At 37.9% G+C, this 23,866-nt stretch overlaps 1 protein-coding gene across 4 annotated transcripts in view; it reads left to right on the forward strand.

The window, feature by feature from the left end:
- NMU (neuromedin U) overlaps positions 1 to 23,866 on the forward strand; it is a 37,149-nt gene that overhangs the window by 4,014 nt on the left and 9,269 nt on the right. The window contains exons 2-8 of one of the 4 annotated variants that reach the window (XM_033214631.1): positions 2,171 to 2,229; positions 9,701 to 9,748; positions 15,847 to 15,888; positions 16,913 to 16,972; positions 18,624 to 18,653; positions 18,741 to 18,791; positions 20,762 to 20,836. In XM_033214631.1, coding sequence (XP_033070522.1) covers positions 2,171 to 2,229; positions 9,701 to 9,748; positions 15,847 to 15,888; positions 16,913 to 16,972; positions 18,624 to 18,653; positions 18,741 to 18,791; positions 20,762 to 20,836 — 365 coding nt within the window. The remainder of the gene's footprint in view (positions 1 to 2,170; positions 2,230 to 9,700; positions 9,749 to 15,846; positions 15,889 to 16,912; positions 16,973 to 18,623; positions 18,654 to 18,740; positions 18,792 to 20,761; positions 20,837 to 23,866) is intronic. The other 3 variants (XM_033214633.1, XM_033214632.1, XM_033214634.1) reach the window with 3 other exon arrangements.

The raw sequence follows: 23,866 nt of genomic DNA on the forward strand, positions 1-23,866 counted from the left end.
GCTTTATCCCTTCCTGAAAACAATGAGCTCAGGGTAGGATCTACCAGACAACTGTGACTTTGGGATATATGTTTGTGGTAGGGTGAGAAATATATATTTGAGAAGTGTGTAAGATTGTTTACCCACTTTGAATAGTTGTCCCATGAGAGGGGACTCTGTCAGGTTCTGAAATAAAGCCACTCTTTTATGGACTGCATGACCTCTCTAAGTTGTTTCTAAGGCTTAGTGCCACAGAAAATGTAGTTGATTACTGTCATTATTATCGTTGTTATCAGAACTTAAATGAAATGACAGTAAAAACTTGTATGAATTCAAGGCAAGAGTTGCCTAAAACATGATAGAATTAGGAAAAAAAATCAATCAGGATATGCAATCAACCAGACTGATTTTCTGAGTTTTTAGTGCACCTGTCATCCAAGAAGCATACACTATACCCAATATGTAGTCTTTTATCCCCCAGCCTCCTCCTAGCCTCCCACCTCAGAGTCCCCAAAGTCCATTACATTACTCTATGTCTTGTGTCCTCATAGCTTAGCTCCCACTTATAAGTGATAACATATGGTATTTAGTTTCCCATTCACTTCAAATAATGGCCTCCAGCTCCATCCAAGTTGCTGCAAAAGACATTACTTTGTTCCTTTTTATGGCTGAGAGATAGTCCGTGGTGTGTATATACACCACATTTTCTTTATCCACTTGTTGGTCAATAGGAACATAGGTTGTTTCCATATCTTTGCAGTTGCAAATTTTGCTGCTATAAACATGTGTGCGCATGTGTCTTTTTCATATAATGACTTCTTTTCCTTTGGATGGATACCCAGTAGTGGGATTCCTGGATCAACCCGTAGATCTACTTTTGGTTTTTTAAGGAATTTCCGTACTGTTTTCCATAGTGGTTGTACTAGTTTACATTCCCACCAGTAGTGTAAAAGTGTTCCCTTTTTACACATCCATGCCAACATCTATTGTTTTTTGACTTTGTAATTATGGCTGTTCTTGCAGGAGTAAGGTATTAACTTGTGGTTTTAATTTGCATTTCCCTGATGATTAGTGATGCTGAGCATTTTTTTTCATATGTTTGCTGGCTCTTTGTATATCTTCTTTTGAGAAATGTCTATTCATGTTCTTTGCCAACTTTTTGATGGGATTTTTTTTCTTGCTGATTTGAGTTCCTCGTAGATTCTGGATACTAGTCCTTTGTTGGATGCATAGTTTGCATATATTTTCTCCTACTCTGTGGGTTGTCTGTTTACTCTGCTGATTATTTCTTTTGCTGTGCATAAGCTTTTTAGTTTAATTAGGTCCCATTTATTTATTTTAGTTTTTGTTGCTTTTGCTTTTGGGATTTTAGTCATGAATTCTTTGCCTAAGCCAATGTCCAAAAGAGTTTTTCCAATGGACCTTCTAGAATTTTTATGGTCTCAAGTCTTATATTTAAGTCCTTGATATGTCTTGAGTTGATTTTTAAGGTGAGAGATAAGGATCCACTTTCATTCTTCTGTATGTGGCTTGTCAGTTTTCCTAGCACCATTTATTGAATAAGGGTGTACTTTCTCCAATTTATGTTTTTGTATACTTTATTGAAGAATAGTTGGTTTTAAGTATTTGGCTTTATTTCTTTGTTCTCTATTCTTTTCCATTAGTCTAAATGCCTATTTTTATACCAGTACCATACTGTTTTGGTAACTATAGCCTTATAGTATAATTTGAAGTCCAGTAATGTGATGCCTCCAGATGTATTCTTTTTGCTTAGTATTGCTTTGGCTATGTGGGCTCTTTTTGGTTTTATTTTAGGATTGTTTTTTCTAGTTCTGTAAAAAATGATTTTGATATTTTGATGGGAATTGCATTGAATATGTAGATTGCTTTGGGCAGTATGATCATTTTCACAATATTCAGTCTTCCAATTCATGAGCATGAGGTGTGTTTCTATTTGTCTGTAGACATAAGTAATTCATTCTTGAGAGTAATATCTTTGTAATGTTATTAAGGTTTGTTTAGTAATTATGTCTCCTTGTACTAAATCAAATGCTGAAATATTTAGTTGAAATAGGTGGGTGACGATGTACAGTGAAAAATGAAGGAAGTGTCTGAGAAAGAATTATATATGGATATTTAATTTTAGAAGAAATGCTATAAAGTTAACCTGTGGCTATAACTTTATTTTTAGGTGCTCCAATAGCACCTCAAGGATTACAGCCTGCACAACAGCTACAGTTGTGGAATGAGGTAAGGAACTATCATCACACAAATTTGTAGAAACTTTACCCTTCTTTGAAATTATCATGTTAAAATCTATAATTGAGCTTTGGGAGAACTATGATTTTACCAATAATCTAATAATAAAACCCAGAATTACTATTTTTATTAAATAAAAAACAAAAATTTTGTAAATGGTTAAGAGGGCAGAAATAAATGCCAATAACAGCATAAAATAGAGTAATACAAGAACAGAGTAGTTACAGTAAACGTGTATGTACTTAAAAGACAGAGGTTCTAAGATTGGATTTTTAAAAATAGATCCAGATATGTATTGTCTATCAGTATCACACTTAAAACAGAAAACAAAAAAAGACTAAGTATAAAAGGATGGAAAATGATGTAGCAAGCAAATACAAACTGAAAGAGAATATATCTGATCAAATAGAATTCAAATAAATAAACCATCATAACAGACAAATAAGGATCTTATATGTTAATAAAAGAAAACCAGAACAAGAAAATATAGACATCATTAATATAAACTAATAATGCAACCTTAAAATTTATTTAACAACTGATAGACCTTCAGGAAAAAAATAAAAACATTATAACTCAAAATGTATAAGCTACAGCTAAAACAGTAGCTAGAGAAAAATTTTAGCTTCATATGTATTTATCAGGAATGAAGAAAATGTAAAAACATTAATAAGCTAAGCATTCTGCTAAAAATGAGGTGAAAAAGAACAGGGAAAATTAAAAGACACACGAATGAAGTAAATAATAAAAATAAGCAGGGCGTGCTGGCTCACGCCTGTAATCCCAGCACTTTGGGGGGCTGAGGTGGGCGGATCACGAGATCAAGAGTTCGAAACCAGCCCAGTCAACATAGTAAAACCCCGTCTACTAATAACACAAAAATTACCCGGACATGGTGGCACATGCCTGTAATCCCAGCTACTCGGGAGGCTGGGAGGCGGAGGTTGCAGTGAGCCGAGATGGCACCACTGCACTCGAGCCTGGGCGGCAGAGTGAGACTCCATCTCAAAAAAGAATAAATAATAATAGTAATAATAATAATGGCAGAAATAAATTTTAAAAAGAGAGTGGAGCAACAGTTTTAGCAAAACCATATATTTGTTCTTTCAGTAAGTTAAACGCTGGTAGTACTGATTTCAAAAGGCAGAGGGGAAGGCAAAGAAACAAGATATAGACCAAAAAAGGTAGAACCCAAGAAAAACAGAGATATAAAAAAAGTTTTAAAATAATATTATGGATAGTTGATTGTGTGATGGATGGTTGCACAACTCTGTAAATACACTAAAAACCTTTGAGTTGTGCACTTTAAGTGGGTGAATTGTATGGCTTGTGGATTTTATCTCAGTAAAGCTGTTAAAAAGAAAGTATGGACGACTATCTGGTGATAATTTTGAAATTAGATGAAATGGATAAATTCCTAGATCAATATGCTGTGCCAAAAAAGGTGCAGTGGTAACATGATAAGCACTAAAGGAACAATTTCTTCTTTCCTTGTATCACTTGCCAAGACCTGCTTACTAGCTTACACAGTAAATGTATCTAAAGCTTCTCCATAAAGTATAAACTTGCTCTAGAAGTTCAATACATAACGTTTACCCAGTTAAGAAAGTTCCCTTATTTTCCTAACTTGCTAAGAGTTTTGTTAATCCTAAATAAAATGTGAACTTAAATACTTTATTTGTGTCACTATTGAGATAAACAATATGCTTTTTCTCTTTTAGTCTGTAACTGCAATGAATTGCATTAACAAACTTCTTGCTCTTGAACTATTAGAACTAGTTTGAGAGTTCAGGAGATTTTTGGGTATAATGCCAAAATACAAGACTCAATAACATTTCTTTTCACTAGGCAAAAGTAACATAAAAGTACAATTTAAAATACTGTAGCATACACAATAGTGACAAAATCTGTATTTAGGAATTAACCAAAAACACACCCTAAATTTATGCAGTAGAAAATTAATTTCTAATAAAGAAAATAGATGATGATATAAGTATTTGGAGAGACATTCTCTCTTGGATTAAACAATTAATTTAACATAATAAAAATATCATTTTTCCTTGTTAATTAATATAAATCCCATAAAATCAATGCAATCCCAAACAATTTAATTTACCTAAAAAAAAAAAAACTTTAAAATTTAACCTAAAATTGATATGGAAAAATATAGGTCTACAAATAGCTGAAGACATTTTAAATATGAAGAGCTACTACTGGGAATTGCCTTATTGGATATTGAGACATAGTATAAAAACTGCAGTAATTAAAAAAAAAGGCATGGTAATTGCACAAGAACAGACAGAATGAACCAATGGAACAGAGACTAGAGCTTGGCGAGTATAGCAGTCACCACCAGTACCTGTCATATCCCTTTGGCATTTGCCATCCCAGGGTACTAGAAATTTATAGTTTCTGATTGCAAGCATCCATGACTTTTCCTGTGCTGCCTGTACTTGGGCCAGCCAGAAGTGGCTGAGTATACATGACCCCACCACTGAAAGCAGCCCCCAATTGGAGACCACAGGGAGTTGGTGGATAAATACCTTAGCCACCTCACCCCTAAAGAAGGAAATATAGTGTATAGTGTAAATTATAGAGTTAGTAGAAAATCTTGGCCGGGCGCGGTGGCTCAAGCCTGTAATCCCAGCACTTTGGGAGGCCGAGACGGGCGGATCACGAGGTCAGGAGATCGAGACCATCCTGGCTAACACGGTGAAACCCCGTTTCTACTAAAAAATACAAAAAACTAGCCGGGCGAGGTGGCGGGCGCCTGTAGTCCCAGCTACTCAGGAGGCTGAGGCAGGAGAATGGCGGGAACCCGGGAGGCGGAGCTTGCAGTGAGCTGAGATCCGGTCACTGCACTCCAGCCTGGGAGACCGAGCGAGACTCTGTCTCAAAAAAAAAAAAAAAAGAAAAGAAAAAAAAAGAAAATCTTGTAGGACAATATCTTTGTTAGCTAGGTGCAGGGAAAAACTTCTTGAATGAAACTTCAAATATAAATCGCAAGAAACTTCAAATATAAATCGTAAGGCCAAAAACATTCATGAATTAAATTACATTAAAAGTGAAAATTCTTTCAGCAAAGGACTCCATGGAAAAACGTAAGAGCCTTTGTTGGTTTTTTGTTTTTGTTTTTGAGACAGGGCCTTGCTCTGTCGCCCAGGCTGGAGTATAGTGGTGTGACCTCTGCTCACTGCAACCTCCACCTCCTTGGGTTCAAGTGATTCTCGTGCCTCAGCCTCCTGAGTAGCTGGGACTACAGGCACGTGCCACCATGCCCAGCTAGTTTTTGTATTTTAAGTGGAGACAGGGTCTTGCCATGTTGGCCAGGCTGGTCTCGAACTCCTGACCTCAAGTGATCCGCCCACCTCGGCTTCTCAAAGTGCTGGAATTACAGATGTGAGCCACCCTGCCCAGCTGGTAAGAGCCTTTGAAAGAAGATATTGACAATGTCTAAAACCGATATGGGGTTGCTTTTCTAGAATATATAAGAAACTACACCAAATCAACTGGATAAAGATAAGACTTCAAAATAAAAATGGTCATAGGATAAGAACAGTTTACAGAATAAGAAGTTCAAAAGGTTAACAAACATCTAAAACATATAAACATGTTCATTAGTAACAATGAAATGAAAATTAGGACAAGAGCAAAGTGTCACTTTCTACCTATTAGACTAGCAAAACAATTGAAATCTAGTTAATCACAAATGTTAACAAGGATGTGGGGTCTACAAACCCTCATGCATTGCTGGGCAGAGTGCCAACTGGTAGAGCCATCTAGAAAACAACCTAGATATCCCCATGATCCAGCATTCCCTCTCCTGGGTAGATAGCCCAAAGATATTCTCCCACAGATCCATAAGTGGAGGACAGATTCAAGGAGGTTGATTATAGCTTTGCTTATAGTGGGAGGAATTGGAGGAACCCAGCTGTCTCTTACTGGGGAATGGTTAGGCAACATGTGGTGGGCACACATTATAGAATATACTGCAGCACTTGAAGCAACATGCTAGATACACACCCAGCAACATGGATAGGTCTCAGTGGATAGTGTTAAGTGAAAAAAAGTAAGAAAATATACATGCACACAAAACAACAATATGGTTTTTACAAAAACATATACAAATGGAGGGTATGCCTCAAATACACTAGAAGAGTTGCCTATAGGAGGGTGGAATGGGGGTAGGAAATGGAAATATAAAAAGAATAAATAAATAAAGCAAGGCTAATGATGATAGTGAGCTATGAACTGAGAAGAGTACCCTTTGTACCTAGGCCACCCCCAACAAAATACATAAGGGAAAAGATAAGATAGATGCCAAGTGCCAAGTACAGTCTTCAATAGTATAGAAATTCATCAAGGTGTATTACAAGGGCCTCTGCCTTGGTAGAATATCTAGGTACATGCCAGAACTATAAATAAGATGAAGAGTGACTTAGATAACAGATATTAATGTATAGTACAGACACATTTATTTTAGCTTGAAATATTCTATATTTCCATGGAAAATATTTGGAAAAATACTTTAGATGATAATGCTGGAAAAAACTCAGAGTTGCAAAAGCAGTATACATTCTTTTACAGAAAAAAAGATATTTAAACAAGTTAAGATGCAGCTGGGCTCGGTGACTCAGGCCTAATACCAGTTCTTTGACAGGCTGAGGCAGGAGGATCCCTTGAGCTCAGGAGTTCAAGACCAGCCTGGGTAACATAGTGAGACCTCATCTCTATAAATAATAAAAAATATGCCAGGCATGGTGGTGCTTGCCTGTGGTGCCACCTACTCAAGAGGCTGACGTGGGAGGATCACTTGAGCCCAAGAAGTCAAGGCTGCAGTGAGCTCTTATTGTACCACTGCACTCCAGTCTGGCAGTCTGGGTGACAGCCAGACCTCATCTCAAAAAAAAAAAGAAAAGAAAAGAAAAGAAAGAGAAAAAAAAGAAGTTAAGATGCTAGGAACATGTAGTTAATTTTTCTGCTTGAAGATTTAAAAATTACAGAGCTACAGCAAACCAACACAGGAACAGAAAACCAAACACCACATGTTCTCACTCGTAAGTCGGAGTTGAACAATGAGAACAAATGGACACAGGGAGGGGGAACATCACACACCAGTGCCTGTTGGTGGGAGGGGCTTGGGGGATAAGGGGAGAGAGAGCATTAAGACAAATACCTAATGCATGCAGGGCTTAAAACCCAGATGATGGGTTGATGGGTGCAGCAAACCACCATGGCATGTGTATACCTATGTAACAAACCTGCACATTCTGCACATGTTTCCCAGAACTTAAAGTAAAATAAAAATAAATAAACAAACAAACAAACAAATAAATAAATAAATACAGAGCTACCCAGACACTAGAAACACATTCTTCCTAACCATATATAGAGACCTAAACATTTTCAATGAGATTTACCAATGGTCTCTACAGAGTTCTCAAAAGCAATCAGTGGCATAAAAAACCATTAGAGCCATATGCTGAGTACAATGAACAAATGCTTACTCAAATGGAAAGTGGGCAAGCAGTGTTCCTGTGTCCTTCAAAGAAATGTGAGAAAAGACTGAAAAACTTTGCAGCTATCTCCTAATTTGACTAACGGGGTTTTTTTTAAGTGTCATGTTTTTATTCACATGGCGTTGATGTTCTGAGATTCAAAGGTTCTCTGTTCTTTTTTTGTGTGTGTGTGTGTTGAGATGGAGTCTCGCTCTGTCGCCCAGGCTGGAGTGCAGTGGCCAGATCTCAGCTCACTGCAAGCTCCGCCTCCCAGGTTTACGCCATTCTCCTGCCTCAGCCTCCCGAGTAGCTGGGACTACAGGCGCCCGCCACCTCGCCCGGCTAGTTTTTTTTTTTTTTAGTAGAGACGGGGTTTCACCGTGTTAGCCAGGATGGTCTCGATCTCCTGACCTCGTGATCCGCCCGTCTCGGCCTCCCAAAGTGCTGGGATTACAGGCTTGAGCCACCGCGCCCGGCCGGTTCTCTGTTCTTGAACATGGGCCACCTCACATAGACGGGCAGCCTGGTCTGTGTGTGGACAACGTTCCCCTGGAGTGGGTAATGTGTTCAGATACCTGCACACCATATAAAACTCAGGAGGAACTACTTACTTTTACCCTACTAAACCACAGAAGGTGACATTTGGAGGTGATGTAGTAAGCATTGCTCAAAAGTCAGAGCTTTAAAATGGTTATCTTTTTGACTTTTACCTCTCAATTCACTTTTTTCCCCCGCAAGTTTAATTCAACTTAATTAAAGGATTTTTGTTAAACACTTATTCTGGGCGATTTAGCGATGACATGACCTCTACCCAGAGTGTGTGTGTGTGTGTGCGTGCGTGTGCGCGACCATGATTTCAGGTTTGTAAGGCATGGAAGAGGGACCAGCTGGGTGGGCGCAAAGGATGAGTGGAACAAACAATTCCCCAAATATTTGGGAAATAAAGGGAAGATGAGGATAAAAGGAGGATAAAAGTTCTGTGAGGATAAAAAGGAAGGAGACATAAGCTTATGCTTTTCTATATTGTCTTATACCTTTGTTATTCTCTAAGTTAGGAAATAATATATTTTAGGACATGTTCAACTTAGAAGCATTGAGGAGCTTGAGAATTTATGACAGTGGAGTATAATAATCTACCCCCTGGTATGAGAAAAAGAATCCTGGGACTGAAACGGGCCTCTAAGATGGAATGCCATAAATAGGACTCAACCTCAATCATTCCAGAGAGACAAGAATCAGTACCATTTTTTCCAGTTCCATTTTAAAAGGCCATCAAAGAAATAAATGTCATAAACAATGCCATACATCCAGCTTCGTGCTTAACTTCTCAGCATAGTTTTTATGATTAATATAAATCTCTCATTCTACCATTTAAAGTCTCAAGTTTTCTTTTTAGGATAAGGGCGGAGAATAGTTAGTTGCCAACTGTAGCTCAGTAAACCATCATTATAAAATAGAACTCTCTTCCAATATTGGTTTCATGGGAGAGATCTAGTGGATTGCCTATGTTGTATGAACAATTTTTCTGGTATGCTGTTTATCATACTGTTATTATGTTAATTTAGGTGACATTAGGTTCATGTGTCATACAGAACCATATGGTAACCAAAGGTCTGTCTTAATTTTAAGGTCATTCTTTAGTCACCTCTCACATTTCTCAGACTAAATGATACGTGACAGTCTTTTCTTCAATATATTAATGTGAGGCATCTCCATGCCCTAGGATGGTCCCCATCAGCAGTCACTAGAGACGTATACCCTGTGGTTAGGGTGACATCTTGAGGGAAGTCTCATTTCCAAGACTTTCTTATAAAGTTTTTGAGGCTCCTCTCTTCCAAATCCAGAGTCCTAAACTGTCATGGAACTGTGGTTAATATTCCATAGGTAATGTGACTTTGTAAAATCTACTCTCTGTTATTTTCTGTCCATTCCCAGGATGTAACTGACATTTTTGTTTTCTACAGATAGATGATGCTTGTTCGTCTTTTCTGTCCATTGATTCCCAGCCTCAGGTAATTCCAATTGAAGGTATTTTATCATAATGTAGGTGTTTGTGTAGTGCTTAAACTCTCCATTGCTGACTTTGGAACCTTTATGTGCTCATGAAAACATGTCAACATATGAGATATTATTTCATTTGCTGCAGATAATAATCAATACTGTGGGCTTGTGTTGTAATGTGCTAGGGCTTTCATCTCTAAATAAAATAGATGTGCAGATAATATACACATATTTTGTAATGTCAAATTAAAATGTTAATTTCAAAATCAAATTATATGTTAAGTTAGAAATACTATATCTGTCAGGGTGCAGTGGCTCATGCCTGTAATCGCAGTGCTTTGAGAGGTCCAGGTGGGAGGATCACTTGAGGCTGGGAGTTCGAGATTAGCCTGGGCAACATAGCAAGACCCTGTCTCTACCAAATAATATTAGTAAAAATTTAAGCAAACTAACACAGGAACAGAAAACCAAATACTGCATGTTCTCACTTACAAGTGGGAGTTAAATTATGCGAACACACGAACACAAAGAGGGGGAAAACAGACACAGGGCCTACTTTAGGGTGGAGGTGGGAAGAGAGAGACGATCAGAAGAAATAACTATTGGTACTAGACTTAGTACCTGGGTGATGAAATAATCTGTATAACAGAACCCTGTGACACAAGTTTACCTATATGACAATCTTGCACATGTACTGCTGAACCTAAAATAAAAGTTTAAATAATAATAAAAATTTAAAATACTGTATCTATTGCTGTATTTGGGGGCAAATATCCTATCTCCCAATTGAGTTGGAAACCCATTGAGTGATGAATTTATGAGTCAGACTTTTGGAGGTCAAAATATCGTCATTATAATGGAAAAGTCCATTTGTGACTGTGGCTTCAGATCTGATGTCAAGTGTGTTTGCTATAATTGCCTCCAGAATTAAACTTGCCTGCAAGTCTCAGACAGTGACTCTGAGCTTTCCACCAGTCAGATTCTCAGCCACAGGGCAGAGACCAGGCAAGAACAGCTGACCAGAGTAAGAACACTGACTCCATAGAGGAAAGAGCTGAACTGAACATGCCCAATTTCTTCCTCTCAGTTCACCTACCAGACAGCTCACTCCTCTTCAATAGAAAAGAATTAAGAGAAGGTTTTGGAAAGAGGCCAGGAGTGCTAATCTAGCCCCTCCACATGGACACTTAAGGAGTGGGGAATAAGTGTGTCTTACATTGTCTTTACTGGATGATGCTGCTTTCAGAGTCATCAACTATGCGCCTGGGGTGTACTCCCTACACAGTCTGGCCGAGGTGCCCAGGCTGTTGGTCACACAGTCTCCATTTGTGTTTTCCTGGCCGGTGTGAAGAAGCAGCCTTGTATAGTGTTGTATTTCTCCTGCCTCAATCTATACCCTAGGTACCTGCTGGAAATTTGAGGTATTAGGTAGTAAAGCAAGACCAGGATCACCATAGATGACGTTTTGAACAATATTTCAAATTATTCCAGGAGCATTGGCAGATATATATTAATAACATGAGATAGATATTAATCAGCATATATGCATTTGTGTTGTATTTAAAATTCAGGAACATCCTCAAAATCACTTTTAGGTCTTCAGTACTAAAAGGATGAATTTTAAAGCACTCATTTAAACTTCATCAAGATAAACTAATGTTTGTCTGGATTTCAGTACTGTGCCGCTTTCAAGAGGAGCTTAGTAAATTTACTATTTGTAACTTTTACATTTATAATGTAAATAGTAATAAATTTAATACTTTAAAAAATATTGTTTTATTACATGTGAAATTAAAGCTATGCATTAAAACCTAATTTTGGTTTCACCATAGTATATTGGTGATGTTCTTACATGGGATACATTTATAGCCAGCACCTAGAGTCATGCTTGAGAAGAGACTCAGTAAATACCTCTTTAATTACTTTGTTAATAAAACCCAGCAGCAAGCATGCTATGCAGAAATTGTTCTCTTGTAACAAGTATCATTATATCATCCCTTTTTATGGCCCATTCACTAGTTTAAAAACCATATAAATATGGTTTTACTGATTTAGCTCTCAAATAAAAAATATAAATTCTGGAAGAATACATACAAAATAAATGATAATGGTTATGTGGAAGGGGAGTCCTAGGTGGATAGAACAGAAAAAGGAGGACTTTTTAACTGGATATCATCTTATAATTTTTTAGCTTTGAAACATGTGAAATTATGAATTATTCAAAATTCAAAGGAAATAAATGAAATAAATTGTATAAAAAAGATAGATTTACAAGTCCCTTCCCTAGAAATAGCTGCTGAATGAATACAGATGCATCTCTTTGGAATGGTGTTTATGTGTAGTAACTGTATTTGGGTACCTTCACAGGAATAAGTAATATTAATAAGTTAGGAATTGTTTTTAAAAATTATATTCCTGATGTTTTGGGAATATATCATTTTATGGGCTTACTTCTGTGGCTGGGTTTCTTCATATGCTTGGTGATCGTTGGCTGGCTATCAGCAGGGGTGGTGGAGGCAGCTGGGCAAAGTGTTACTTACAGTCCAGCAGGCTAGTCTGAGGTTTTTCACATGGTTGCTGGGTTCCACCAGCAGTGGGGAGAGCAAGCTCATCACCTAAGTGGGTTTCAAACATCTGCTTGTAACATGTTTACTCATGCCCCACTGGCCAAAGCAAGACACAGAGTCAATGTGGGGGGCCACACTCAATGTCTGCGTTAGGGGACTGACTACATAAAGGCAATGGATACAGGGAGGCGTGATTCAATGGGGATATTATTATAACAGTAATTACTATAATTTCTAAAAATTGTCATTATTTTCTCAAAACATTGATAATAAACTCAATTCATGAGTGAGCAATTCGGTACACAACTGAAAACTAGTTGTAAGTATAGCTATTGTACTCAGATTTAAGGTTTTAGCATCACTTAGTCATTTAAAATACTAAGCCATCATATCACTGCTTTGTTCCAAATCTTCTTATGGTTTCTTATTGCAATTAGAATAATATCAAAATCCCTTGATACAGCCCACAGACCCTAAATAATTTTTTTTTAATTTTAGGTTCGGGGTAAATGTGCTGTTTTGTTATGTAGGTAAAGTGTGTTGTGGAGGTTTGGCGTACAGATTATTTCATCACCCAGGTAATAAGCACAGTACTAGATAGGTAATTTTTTTATTCTAACCCTCTTCCCACCCTCCACCCTCAAGTAGGCCCTGGTATCTATTGTTCCCTTCTTTTTGGCCATGTGCATCCGTGTTTAGCTCCTACTTACAAGTGAGAACATGTGGTATTTGGTTTTCTGTTCCTGTGTTATTTAGCTTAGGGTAATACCCTCCAGCTCCATCCATGTTGCTGCAAAGGACATGATCTCATTCTTTTTTATGGCTGCATAGTATTCAGTGGTGTATATGTACCACCAAATTTGATACAATTTTAAAACATTGTTAATTTTCACATACACTACTATCTTATTATTTATGTGATTATGTGACCATTGCTTTGAAACATTTTTACCAAGTAGAAAATGTTATCTTTAAGGTCGATAAATTTAAAAATAAGATATTAAAACTTTCATATATTTCAATCCTTGAAGAATAGTTGAAAATTGACTTTTTGTAAAGGGGAGTTGGGGAAAATGCATTTGCTTTGAAACTTTTTCAGTCAAAGTACAATCTTACTGAACCTCATCCAGCTTAGAAACTGTTTCCTAAGGAGAAACAGTTCACATGTGTGAATTTATTCTTCTTTGAGTTGAAATACATTTTTGAAACATGACATTGTAGATATTTTCTTCTTATTGTTTTGTATTTTCTATTTTGAAATCAGCTATAAGTGTTTATTCTTCTTTGAGGTGAAATACATTTTTGACACATGATATCACTGGATATTTTTTTCTTATTGTTATGTATTTTCTATTTTGAAATGATCATAAGTGGAACATTTTGTTTTTGTTTTTAGAGATAGGATCTCACTCTGTTACCCAGGCTGGAATACAGTGGTACAATTATAGCTCACCACAGCTACGAACTCCTTGGCTCAAGCAATCCTTCCACCTCAGCCTCCTGAATAGCTGGGACTACAGGTGCATGCCACCATGCCCAGCTAATTAAAAGAAAAAAATTTTGTGTACAGATGGGGGTCTCACCATCTTGCCCAGGCTGGTAAGGGAAGTTTTAGGGATTTTATTTCAGATTTTTGTGGGGTGACCTGTGTATTCAGCCCTTAAGTATAACCAGTGAGAAAGGATGTATCAGTGTTCACACTCTAATTTTTCTCGCTGCCCACTCCCAACTCTAGGCTTAGCAGGCAATACCAATGCAACACAAGAATATCTACAAATCAGAAGGCCAAGGTCCCAAGCCATTCTCCTGCAACTCCTAGCCATGTGTGGTATTGGGCAAGTGACAGTCTCTTAGAACCTCACTTCCTTTGTATATGAGAATAACAATTCATGTCCTGTATAGGACAGAATACAAATTATGTATAGTCATGCATCGCGTAACAATGGGGATATACATTCTGAGAAATGTGTCCTTAGATGGTCTGTCATTGTGTAAACATCATAGAGTGTACTTACACAAATCTAGATGTACAGCCTACTACACACTTAGGCTATATGACTACAAACCTGTACAGCACATTACTGTAATGAATACTGTGGGCAGTTGTAACACAATATGTATCTAAACATATCTAAATGTAGAAAAAGTACAGTAAATACATAATATAAAAGAAAAAATGATACACTTATATAGGGCACTCACCATGAATGGGGCTTGAAAGACTGGAAGTTGCTTTGAATGAGTCAGTGAATCAGTAATGAGTGAATGTGAAGGCCTAGGACATTACTGTACACTACTGCAGATTTCATAAACACTGTAAACTTAGCCTGCTTTAAATTTATTTAAAAATTTTTCTCTCTTCAATAATAAATTAACTTTAGCTTACTATAACTTTTTTACTTTATAAACTTTTTAATTTTTTTTTTTTTTCAAGACAGGATCTCACTCTGTCATCCAGGCTGGAGTGCAGTGGCATAATCATGGCTCACTGTAGACTCGAACTCCTGGGCTCAGATGATCCTCCCATTTCAGCCTCCTGAGTAGCTGGGACTACAGGCATGCACCACCACACCTGGCTAATTTTCTGTATTTTTTGTAGAGACAGGATCTTGCTATGTTGTCCAGGCTGGTCTCAAACTCCTGGGCTCAAGCAATTCTTCCACCTCGGCCTCTCAAAGTGCTGGGATTACAGGCATGAGCCACCGTTCCTGGCCAACTTTTTAATATTTTAGAACTTTTTTCTCTTTTGTAATGACACTTGGCTTACAACACAAATACATTGAACAGGTGTATGTAAATATTTTCTTTCTTTATATCCTCATTCTATAAGCTTTTGAAATTAAAAAGAATTTTTTTTGACTTTTTAAACTTTGTTGTTAAAAATGAAGACACAAGCATTCATATTAGTCTAGGCCTACACAGGTCAGGATCATCAAGCTGTGACTAGATGATAGGAATTTTTCAGCTTCATAATAATCTTATGTGACCACCATTGTATATGCACTCTATCATTGACTGAAATGCCATTATGTGGTACATGATTGTATATGAAAGTGTTTTATAATTTATTGAAACACTATATACATATGAGGCATTATTAATAAATATCCCAAGAATTTGCATGACAAGCAAACAAATGGAGTGAAGAGAACAAAGCAGACCTCTGATGCTAGGAAGGGTGCACAGGAAAACTGTCGACTACACCTGCATCTCGAACCACAACCAACCATGTCAAGCATGTACTGTCGTTCAAAGGGAGAGAAGGTGAGACTACTGGAGGCCCTGAACAATTCTTTTCGTATATCTTTTTTTTTTTTTTTTTTTGAGACAGAGTCTCACTCCGTCATCCAGGCTGGAGTGCAGTGTCGAGATCTCAGCTCACTGCAACCTCTGCCTCCCAGGTTCAAGTGATTCTCCTGCCTCAGCCTCCCTAGTAGCTGGAATTACAGGCGCGTGCTACCATGCCTGGCTAATTTTTTGTATTTTAGTAGAGACTAGGTTTCACCGTGTTGGCCAGGCTGATCTCGAATTCCTGACCTCAGGTGATCCGCCTGCCTCAGCGTCCCAAAGTACTGGGATTACAGGTGAGAGGCCCTGCACCCGACCTCTTTTTCATGTAACTTCTAAATTAAGAATCACTTCAGCTGTAAATCAACCTGAGAACTTTACCTACATTTAATTCTTCTAAGAACTCTCTGCAGTGATGTCATCCCCAGCTTAGAGCTGAATAAACAGAAATTTAGAGAGGTTAGGTAACCAGCCCAAGGTTACACAGCTAATAAAGAGCAGAAATGGAATTTGCACTGTGTAGAGTTACAGCCTTCCCAACTCCATAGTTCATGCTTTTAACCACTAATTATATTGCCCTCCCCACTGTTCTAGTTCTTCATTACTTCCAAAATGCATATATTAAGTAATCAATTGTTTATGGTGCTACTGTGCTAAACTCTGTGCAAAGCAGGTTTCGCCCCTGCTTGTCCATTTCTTCTACTCCTTACCACACCCAGCTGGCTGCTAACCACAGAGCCCTGCCCTACTTCTGTGCTTGAATGCTTTGAAAAACCTGATCCTGGGGTGTGCAGTCAGCAACCTGGAAGGGTGGTACGCAGATTAGGTGCACCACATATGGCTTCTTCTCCTCCACTTCCCATTGTTTTCGAGCAATTGCAGGATTTTCAGATTAGCCAATAATGAGTAATATTCAGTGAGGCTCACAGCTTTGGCATGTAGATGCAGATTTTGCTACAACCTGGGAAGAATAATTCCTCTTCTGGCACTGTCCCTTTTTACCCTCAGTCATAGAATTTCATAATATTTTAGCAAGTGCTGAGAACTATGTATCTAGATCACAGCGGAAGCCTCCATGAGTGCATATGTACAGTACTTACCTTTTTTTGTTGTTTCTGGTTAGAAGGGAGGCTTTACTTTTACAGCCAAGTTTTTGTTGTGAGAGAAATCAAAGGATTCCAGCAGTTTTAATGATCTACAGAAGGATTCTTTTCTAGGTAGTTAGCATTTCCTCATGCCCCTACCATTTTATAGTTATCTCTTCTATGTAAATGTCGTTAAAGCAGAAGCATAACTTACATATCTTCTCATTTCTGTTAGGCATCCAATGCACTGGAGGAGCTTTGCTTTGTGATTATGGGAATGCTACCAAAGCCTCAGGTAAGGTTGAAATAGTGTTTTGTTTGTAGACAAAAATTATCCAAAAATTTCTTGGAATTTCTCCTGGAAGAAAATATACTCAATTTAGGAAGCATGCCAAGACAAGTTAGAAGAGGAAAAATTGTTTTTGGATAAGAAATAATTCAGTTTCTCTGATGTCTGAGAATTGAGCATCATATTAATGGAGCTTACAGTAATCTAATTGGGAAATCATATGTCCCTATCAAATATAAAATGAGTTCCAGTCCGGAGGAATAAATATGGGGTCATGTTGGCTCTCTTTTTTTGCCCTGACTCATGCTACTTTGGAGAACAGATGCATCTTTCTAAGCTGCTAAGCACATCTAATGGTTCAAAGGTTAGGACATTGTACTTTATGGGAGAGTAGGACATTAAGAATACAAAAAAAAAGCAAACTGTATTGTCATTGTCTTGGTTTCTTATTAAAATTACTTGATTCTTCTGGGAGAACTTTTTATCCTGGAGTGAGGGTAGATGGGAACTTGAAAAGTGCATAAGCACTATACCTAATTTTATAATCTCTATCTTATGGATGAATTATTTTTAAGCTACTTTATTAAAGATGAGAGCTTCAGGTTTGGAATTATACTTTTCATTTGCAATTCTAACTTAATCTGTGGTCATTGGTACACTCTGACTTTCATACCTTTTATATATAATAATTCAAAGAAAAAAATTGATAATTTGAAAGCATAAATGTTTTATGAAACTAAATAATCTCTGCCTACAATTGTATATTTATCCATTGTTTCTAAAGGTGACATTGTCCCAAAAAGCATAATTGATTTTTTCCTAATTAAGATAAAATAAATGACAATGGTCTTTATTCATGATCTTCCATTTATATTAAAAACAAGTGAGAAAGAACAACAACAAAAAAGGAATTACATGATTTAAAATTTTTTTTTTTTTTTTTTTTTTTTTATTGAGACGGAGTCTCGCTCTGTCACCCAGGCTGGAGTACAGTGGCATCATCTCGGCTCACTGCAAGCTCTGCCTCCTGGATTCACACCATTCTTCTGCCTCAGCCTCCCAAGTAGCTGGGACTACAGGCACGTGCCACCAGGCTCGGCTAATTTTTTGTCTTTTTTTAGTAAAGACGGGGTTTCACCGTGTTAGCCAGGATGGTTAACACGATCTCCTGACCTCGTGATCTGCCCACCTCGGCCTCCCAAAGTGCTGGGATTACAGGCATGAGCCACTGCGCCAGGCTAAAAATTGTTTTATGAAAGACATCAGAAACAACTCATAACCTTCTTATTTAGTGATAAACAGTAAAAGTACTTTCATGTGATTCTTTCAGTCTTCTCCTCTGAATATTCCATCATGTCATGATATAATAATTTCGCATTCTACCACTGTTGAATATTTAGGATGTTTCCAATTTTTCACTCTTATGAATAAAGTTGCAGTAAAGAGATCTTTATGCACATCTTATTTGTAAACAATATTCAATTAATTTCTCATTTATTTTTAGAGCAGCGGATGCTTAACTAATTTCAGTCTTATATTTTGTATGTAACATGAGTCATGTGTTTTAAATAATTATGTGCTATAACATTATAAAATTATTGTATATAAGATAGTAAAATTTTACAATATATAATGATATAATATCTCTTTTCAATAGGAACAAGATGAAAAAGATAATACTAAAAGGGTAAGATGATTTTCATAAATCTATACCTTATAAAATAATAAGGAAACCATTAATTCTTATAGTAAAACTTACTGCTTTTTTAAACAGTTCTTATTTCATTATTCGAAGACACAGAAGTTGGGCAATTCAAATGTTGTGGTAAGTTGTAGAACTACTTCTTAGTAATCACTAATATTTGTTTAAAAGAATGAACCTGTTTTTGCAGCGTAACAGAGCTACATTAGAATTCAAATTTTTTACTTTAAAAGTTTATATGTGAGTAAAGGAATGAAATTCAATATTTATTATCCATTTGATTTATTTTATATGTCAATTACTACCTGTACATAAATTCATTCATTAATTCATTCATTATTTAACAGTTATTTACAAACTATTAACTATATGCTATGTGCCAGGCACAATTCTAGGTACTAGAAATATAGCAATAAATAAAACAAAATTTAAAAAAGAAATCCCTGGCCAGGGATGATGGCTCATGCCTGTAATCCCAGCAGTTTGGGAGGCCGAGGCAGGCAGATCACTTGAGGTCTGGAGTTCAAGACCAGCCTTGCCAACATGGTGAAACCCTGTCTCTAATAAAAATACAAAAATTAGCCAGGTGGGATGGTGCGCGCCTGTGGTCTCAGCTACTCGGGAGGTTAAGGCGAGAGAATCGCTTGCACCCAGGAGGTGGAGGTTGCAGTGAGCTCAGTGAGCTGAGATCACGCCACTGCACTTCCAGCATGGACGACAGAGTGATACTCTGTCTCAAAAAAAGAAAAGAAAAGAAAAGAAAAGAAAAGAAAAGTCCCTGCTTTTGTGAAACACATTCTAAAGACCAAGAAAATAAAAAAGCAAATAAATAAGTAAAACATATTGTTTCAGATGGCAATTGTTGCAAATTAAAAAATCATTTGATCCAAGGGCATTTTTTATTTTAAAGGATGATTGTCAAAAATGTAATTAAATATAATTAGAAATATCCTCTTCTATTCCTAAGATGTTCTTATTAGTAATTAGGCACTTAATGTGTGAATGTATTCTCTAAGGTTAGCCAAAAACCGGTAACTTGAATTCAGTTCACTTTAAAATCATGTAGTATTAGCAGTAGTTTTTCTTTTTGTAGGCATGGATTTTAAAAATGCTAACCAGCCTACTTGGTGTTTCAATCTAGAATACTTAGAAATTATTTGACTATACTATTATTTCCACACTTGTGATTCACTTCCATGAACCAATTTAGGGAGTGAGGAGCATAGTGTATTTTAAGCAGATACACACCTATGGAAAGGTAACTGTAATCTTAAACTCAGTTTGAAATATTTATCACATGGAATATTCTTAACATATGAGGAGGCGAAAGATTATACTGGGTTTACACCAAGTACAAGTTGAATTAGTTAACAGATAACTGTTATACAGGGCTCAACATAATCCATGTCATAAATGAATTTAACATTAATGAGAAGTCTCAGTGTGACCCATACCTTTTTTAAAAATGCAGCCATATCAGGTAGGTAGCTATATATCTCAAGTGTGCTTTCATTTTCTTTGGCTTGGCACCTTTACATTTTGGGAAAATGTATCTTAGTCACAGTTTTCACTATCGAGAACACATTGTCATTTTCACACATTGTTATCTTGCTCCCAACATTTCTGTTTTAAGTATATAATTTATAAAGGAGGTTATTAGATGTGTATATAGTATAATCTTCCAGACAAACATGTTTATAGTGGAAAATTGCTACTGGCAGTGTTGGTTTTGCCTGGCCCGAATTATTTGAGTAAGTCTAGTAACAGACAGACTGCCTTTTGCCTCTGAAAGAGGCAATGAGGGGTTTTACTTGCTGACAGTTCACAAGAGAGCTGCAGCTGTCGGGAAAGTGCTTCTTCTCAATATGAGGACAAAAATCCCAGCATAGAGCTACCAAATTTTATCCCACCTCTTGGTTCATTCTCCACAGTTCTTTGAATTGCTCCCAAAGAGCTGTTTTAGGTGACATCTTTAATTTTCTGTTTTGTCTGGGACAAGTTTAGTGGGTAAAAACAAAAACAAATAGGAAGCATCTTGATGGCCAGTGCTGAGAAGCCGTGTGCTCATCGCATGTGTGTTCATGTCCTCTCAGTCATCTGTTGTGCATCCGTTGCTGCAGCTCGTTCCTCACCTGCATGAGAGAAGAATGAAGAGATTCAGAGTGGACGTATGTAATACAAACTGCATGCTGGCTTTGTCATTCCATGTGGGGCAGCCCTTTCTGTTAATTCCCAGCTGTGGTAGTTCATGAAATGCTGCTCTTCAGGATAAGCCCACACTAATACCCAGTTAGCCAACGTAAGAGCATCTGTTTGCAGAGTAGAAGAGAATTGTTCAAGCAGCCTTTTCATGGACCCCTGCAATATTGTGTCCCTTCTAGCTGAAGCTGTGGATATTGAGGAAAGTTGGAACTACACTGTTTTCCAAAAGCCATGACTCTCTTGGTGAGAAAATCTATTCTTGTTTTAAGAAAGCTTGTATCCAGTCCTTAGGTAGGAATAAGAGAACAAATAAAGGACAATATACTGCCCCTCTGCATCCAGCTTGGCAAATAGCTAGGATGGCAAGCTTTCTGCTCAAATATTTAAATGTTCTTAAGAGTAGGCCAGGCCTGGTGGCTCACACCTGTAATCCCTTCAACTTTGAAGGTCCAGGTGGGTGGATCCCTTGAGGTCAGGAGTTCGAGACCAGCCTTGGCAACATGGTGGAACCCCGTCTCTACTAAAAATACAAAAAAAAAAAAAATTAGCCAGGCATATTGGCGCATGCCTGTAATCCCAGCTACTCGGAGGCTGAGGCATAAGAATCGCTTGAACGAAGGAGGCAGAGGTTGCACTGCACTCCAGCTTGGGTGACAGAGCTAGACTCCGTCTCAAAAAAAAAAAAAAAAGTCGGTAAGACTATGTTTCGTGAAGTAAATATCAGAAACTAAATATATATACTTTATTTTTTTCAACAAAAAAATGTGACCTAAGTCCAGGGATCCACCCACCTGGACCTTCCAAAGTTGAAGGGATTACAGGTGTGAGCCACCAGGCCTGGCCTACTCTTCACAACATTTAAATACTTGAGCAGAAAGCTTGCCATCCTAGCTATTTGCCAGTATGTGTAAGATGAATGTAACCACTTTAATACAGTCTAACTGTGTTACATTGTGGAGTTTCACAGTCATTTAAAAAGAATCCTAACTCTGTGGCTCACGCCTGTAATCCCAGCACTTTGGGAGGCTAGGTGGGTGGATCATTTGGGGTCAGGAGTTTGAGACCACCCTGGCCAACATGGTGAAACCCCGTCTTTACTAAAAATACAAAAATTAGCCGGGTGTGGCGGTGGGCGCCTGTCATCCCAGCTACTCAGCAGGCTGAGGAGAATCACTTGAACCGGGCAGGCGGAGGTTGCAGTGAGCCGAAATCTCGCCACTGCACTCCAGCCTGAGTGACAGCGCGAGACTCCATCTCAAAAAAAAAGAAAAAAAAAGAATCCTAACCCTTGTAACACTGACAATTTCTGCAATTATTTTGTATGCATATATATTATATCCTTTCTTTTTTTTTTGAGACGGAGTCTCGTTCTGTCGCCCAGGCTGGAGTGCAGTGGTGTGATCTCGGCTCACTGCGAGCTCCACCCCCAATGTTCATGCCATTCTCCTGCCTCAGCCTCCCGAGGAGCTGGGATTACAGGCGCCCGCCACCACGCCTGGCTAATTTTTTGTATTTTTAGTAGAGACGGGGTTTCACCGTGTTAGCCAGGATGGGATCGATCTCCTGACCTCGTGATCCGCCCACCTCGGCCTCCCAAAGTGCTGGGATTACAGGCGTGAGCCACCGCGCCCGGCCTCTAGGATTATTTTTAAGTAATGCCTTCCTTTCCTGTAATACATTATAATTTTCAGTCTTATTTTATTCTTTGAGGAACTCTGTTAGTACTTATATAAGTATTATTTCCCATTTACAAAAGGGAAAGCAAGTCAGAATAGTTGAAGGAGTTTCCCAAGATCGTATTAGTAAGAGAAAGTGCAAAATAGTCTTCTGGCTTCTGATCTAGGCAAACTTTTTTTCACTATGCTGTACCCTTTATAGTTTAATCTTGGGTACTTTTATTATGTTATTTTTAAATTATGTATTTTATTATTAAAAGTTGAATTCAGGCTGGGCACGGTGGCTCACGCTTGTAATCCCAGCACTTTGGGAGGCCCAGGTGGGTGGATCGCCTGTCAGGAGTTTGAAATCAGCCTGTCCATCATGATGAAATCTCATCTCAACTAAAAATACAAAAAAAAAACATTAGCTGGGCGTGGTGGCGGCGCCTGTAATCCTGGCTACTTGGGAGGCTGAGGCGGGAGAATCGTCTGAACCAGGGAGGCAGAGGTTGCAGTAAGCCGAGATCGTGCCACTGCACTCCAGCCTGGGTGACAGAGCAAGACTACGTCTCAAAACAAACAAACAAACAAAAATTTGAGTTCAGATCAAAGTTTTCTTTAATTTCAATACCATATTTAATTTAATTTATTCTTCTTAAAATGCTACCCAAAGTTTTCAGACACTTTTAAAAATGCATAGAGTTTAGGTGAATATATTCCTCAAAATTTATTTTTATGGCCAATCTTTCCTCCCTAGAATCTTCACATTCTTTTTTTTTTTTTTTTTTTGAGGCAGAGTCTCGCTCTGTCGCTCAGACTGGAGTGCAGTGGCACGATCTCAGCTGCCTGCAAGCTCCGCCTCCCAGGTTCAAGCCATTCTCCTGCCTCAGCCTCCCGAGGAGCTGGGACTACAGGCGCCTGCCACCAGGCCCGGCTAATTTTTTTGTATTTTTAGTAGAGATGGGGTTTCACCGTGTTAGCCAGGATGGTCTCGATCTCCTGACCTCGTGATCCACCCACCTCGGCCTCCCAAAGTGCTGGGATTACAGGCTTGAGCCACCGCGCCCGGCCAGAATCTTCACATTCTTAAATGACGCTTCCATCGAAGAAGACAATATCTGATGCCAACTGTAAAGAGAAATGTAAGATCTTAGGCAGTAGCCCCTTGAAATTTTAGAATTTGCAGAATGAAGAAAAAAGTAGTTGTCATCAAACTCTTTAGAAGTAATACATGCTTTTTTTATTTAACTTTTACTTCTTAAAGTATTTGCTTGAGTTATGAATTAGTAAACAATTTCAACTTAAAGATTCAGTTTCTTAAAAGACACCAACAATCAT

Source organism: Trachypithecus francoisi, unplaced genomic scaffold (assembly GCF_009764315.1).
Source record: "Trachypithecus francoisi isolate TF-2019V2 unplaced genomic scaffold, Tfra_2.0 Lachesis_group1, whole genome shotgun sequence".
Classification (NCBI taxonomy): Eukaryota; Metazoa; Chordata; class Mammalia; order Primates; family Cercopithecidae; genus Trachypithecus; species Trachypithecus francoisi.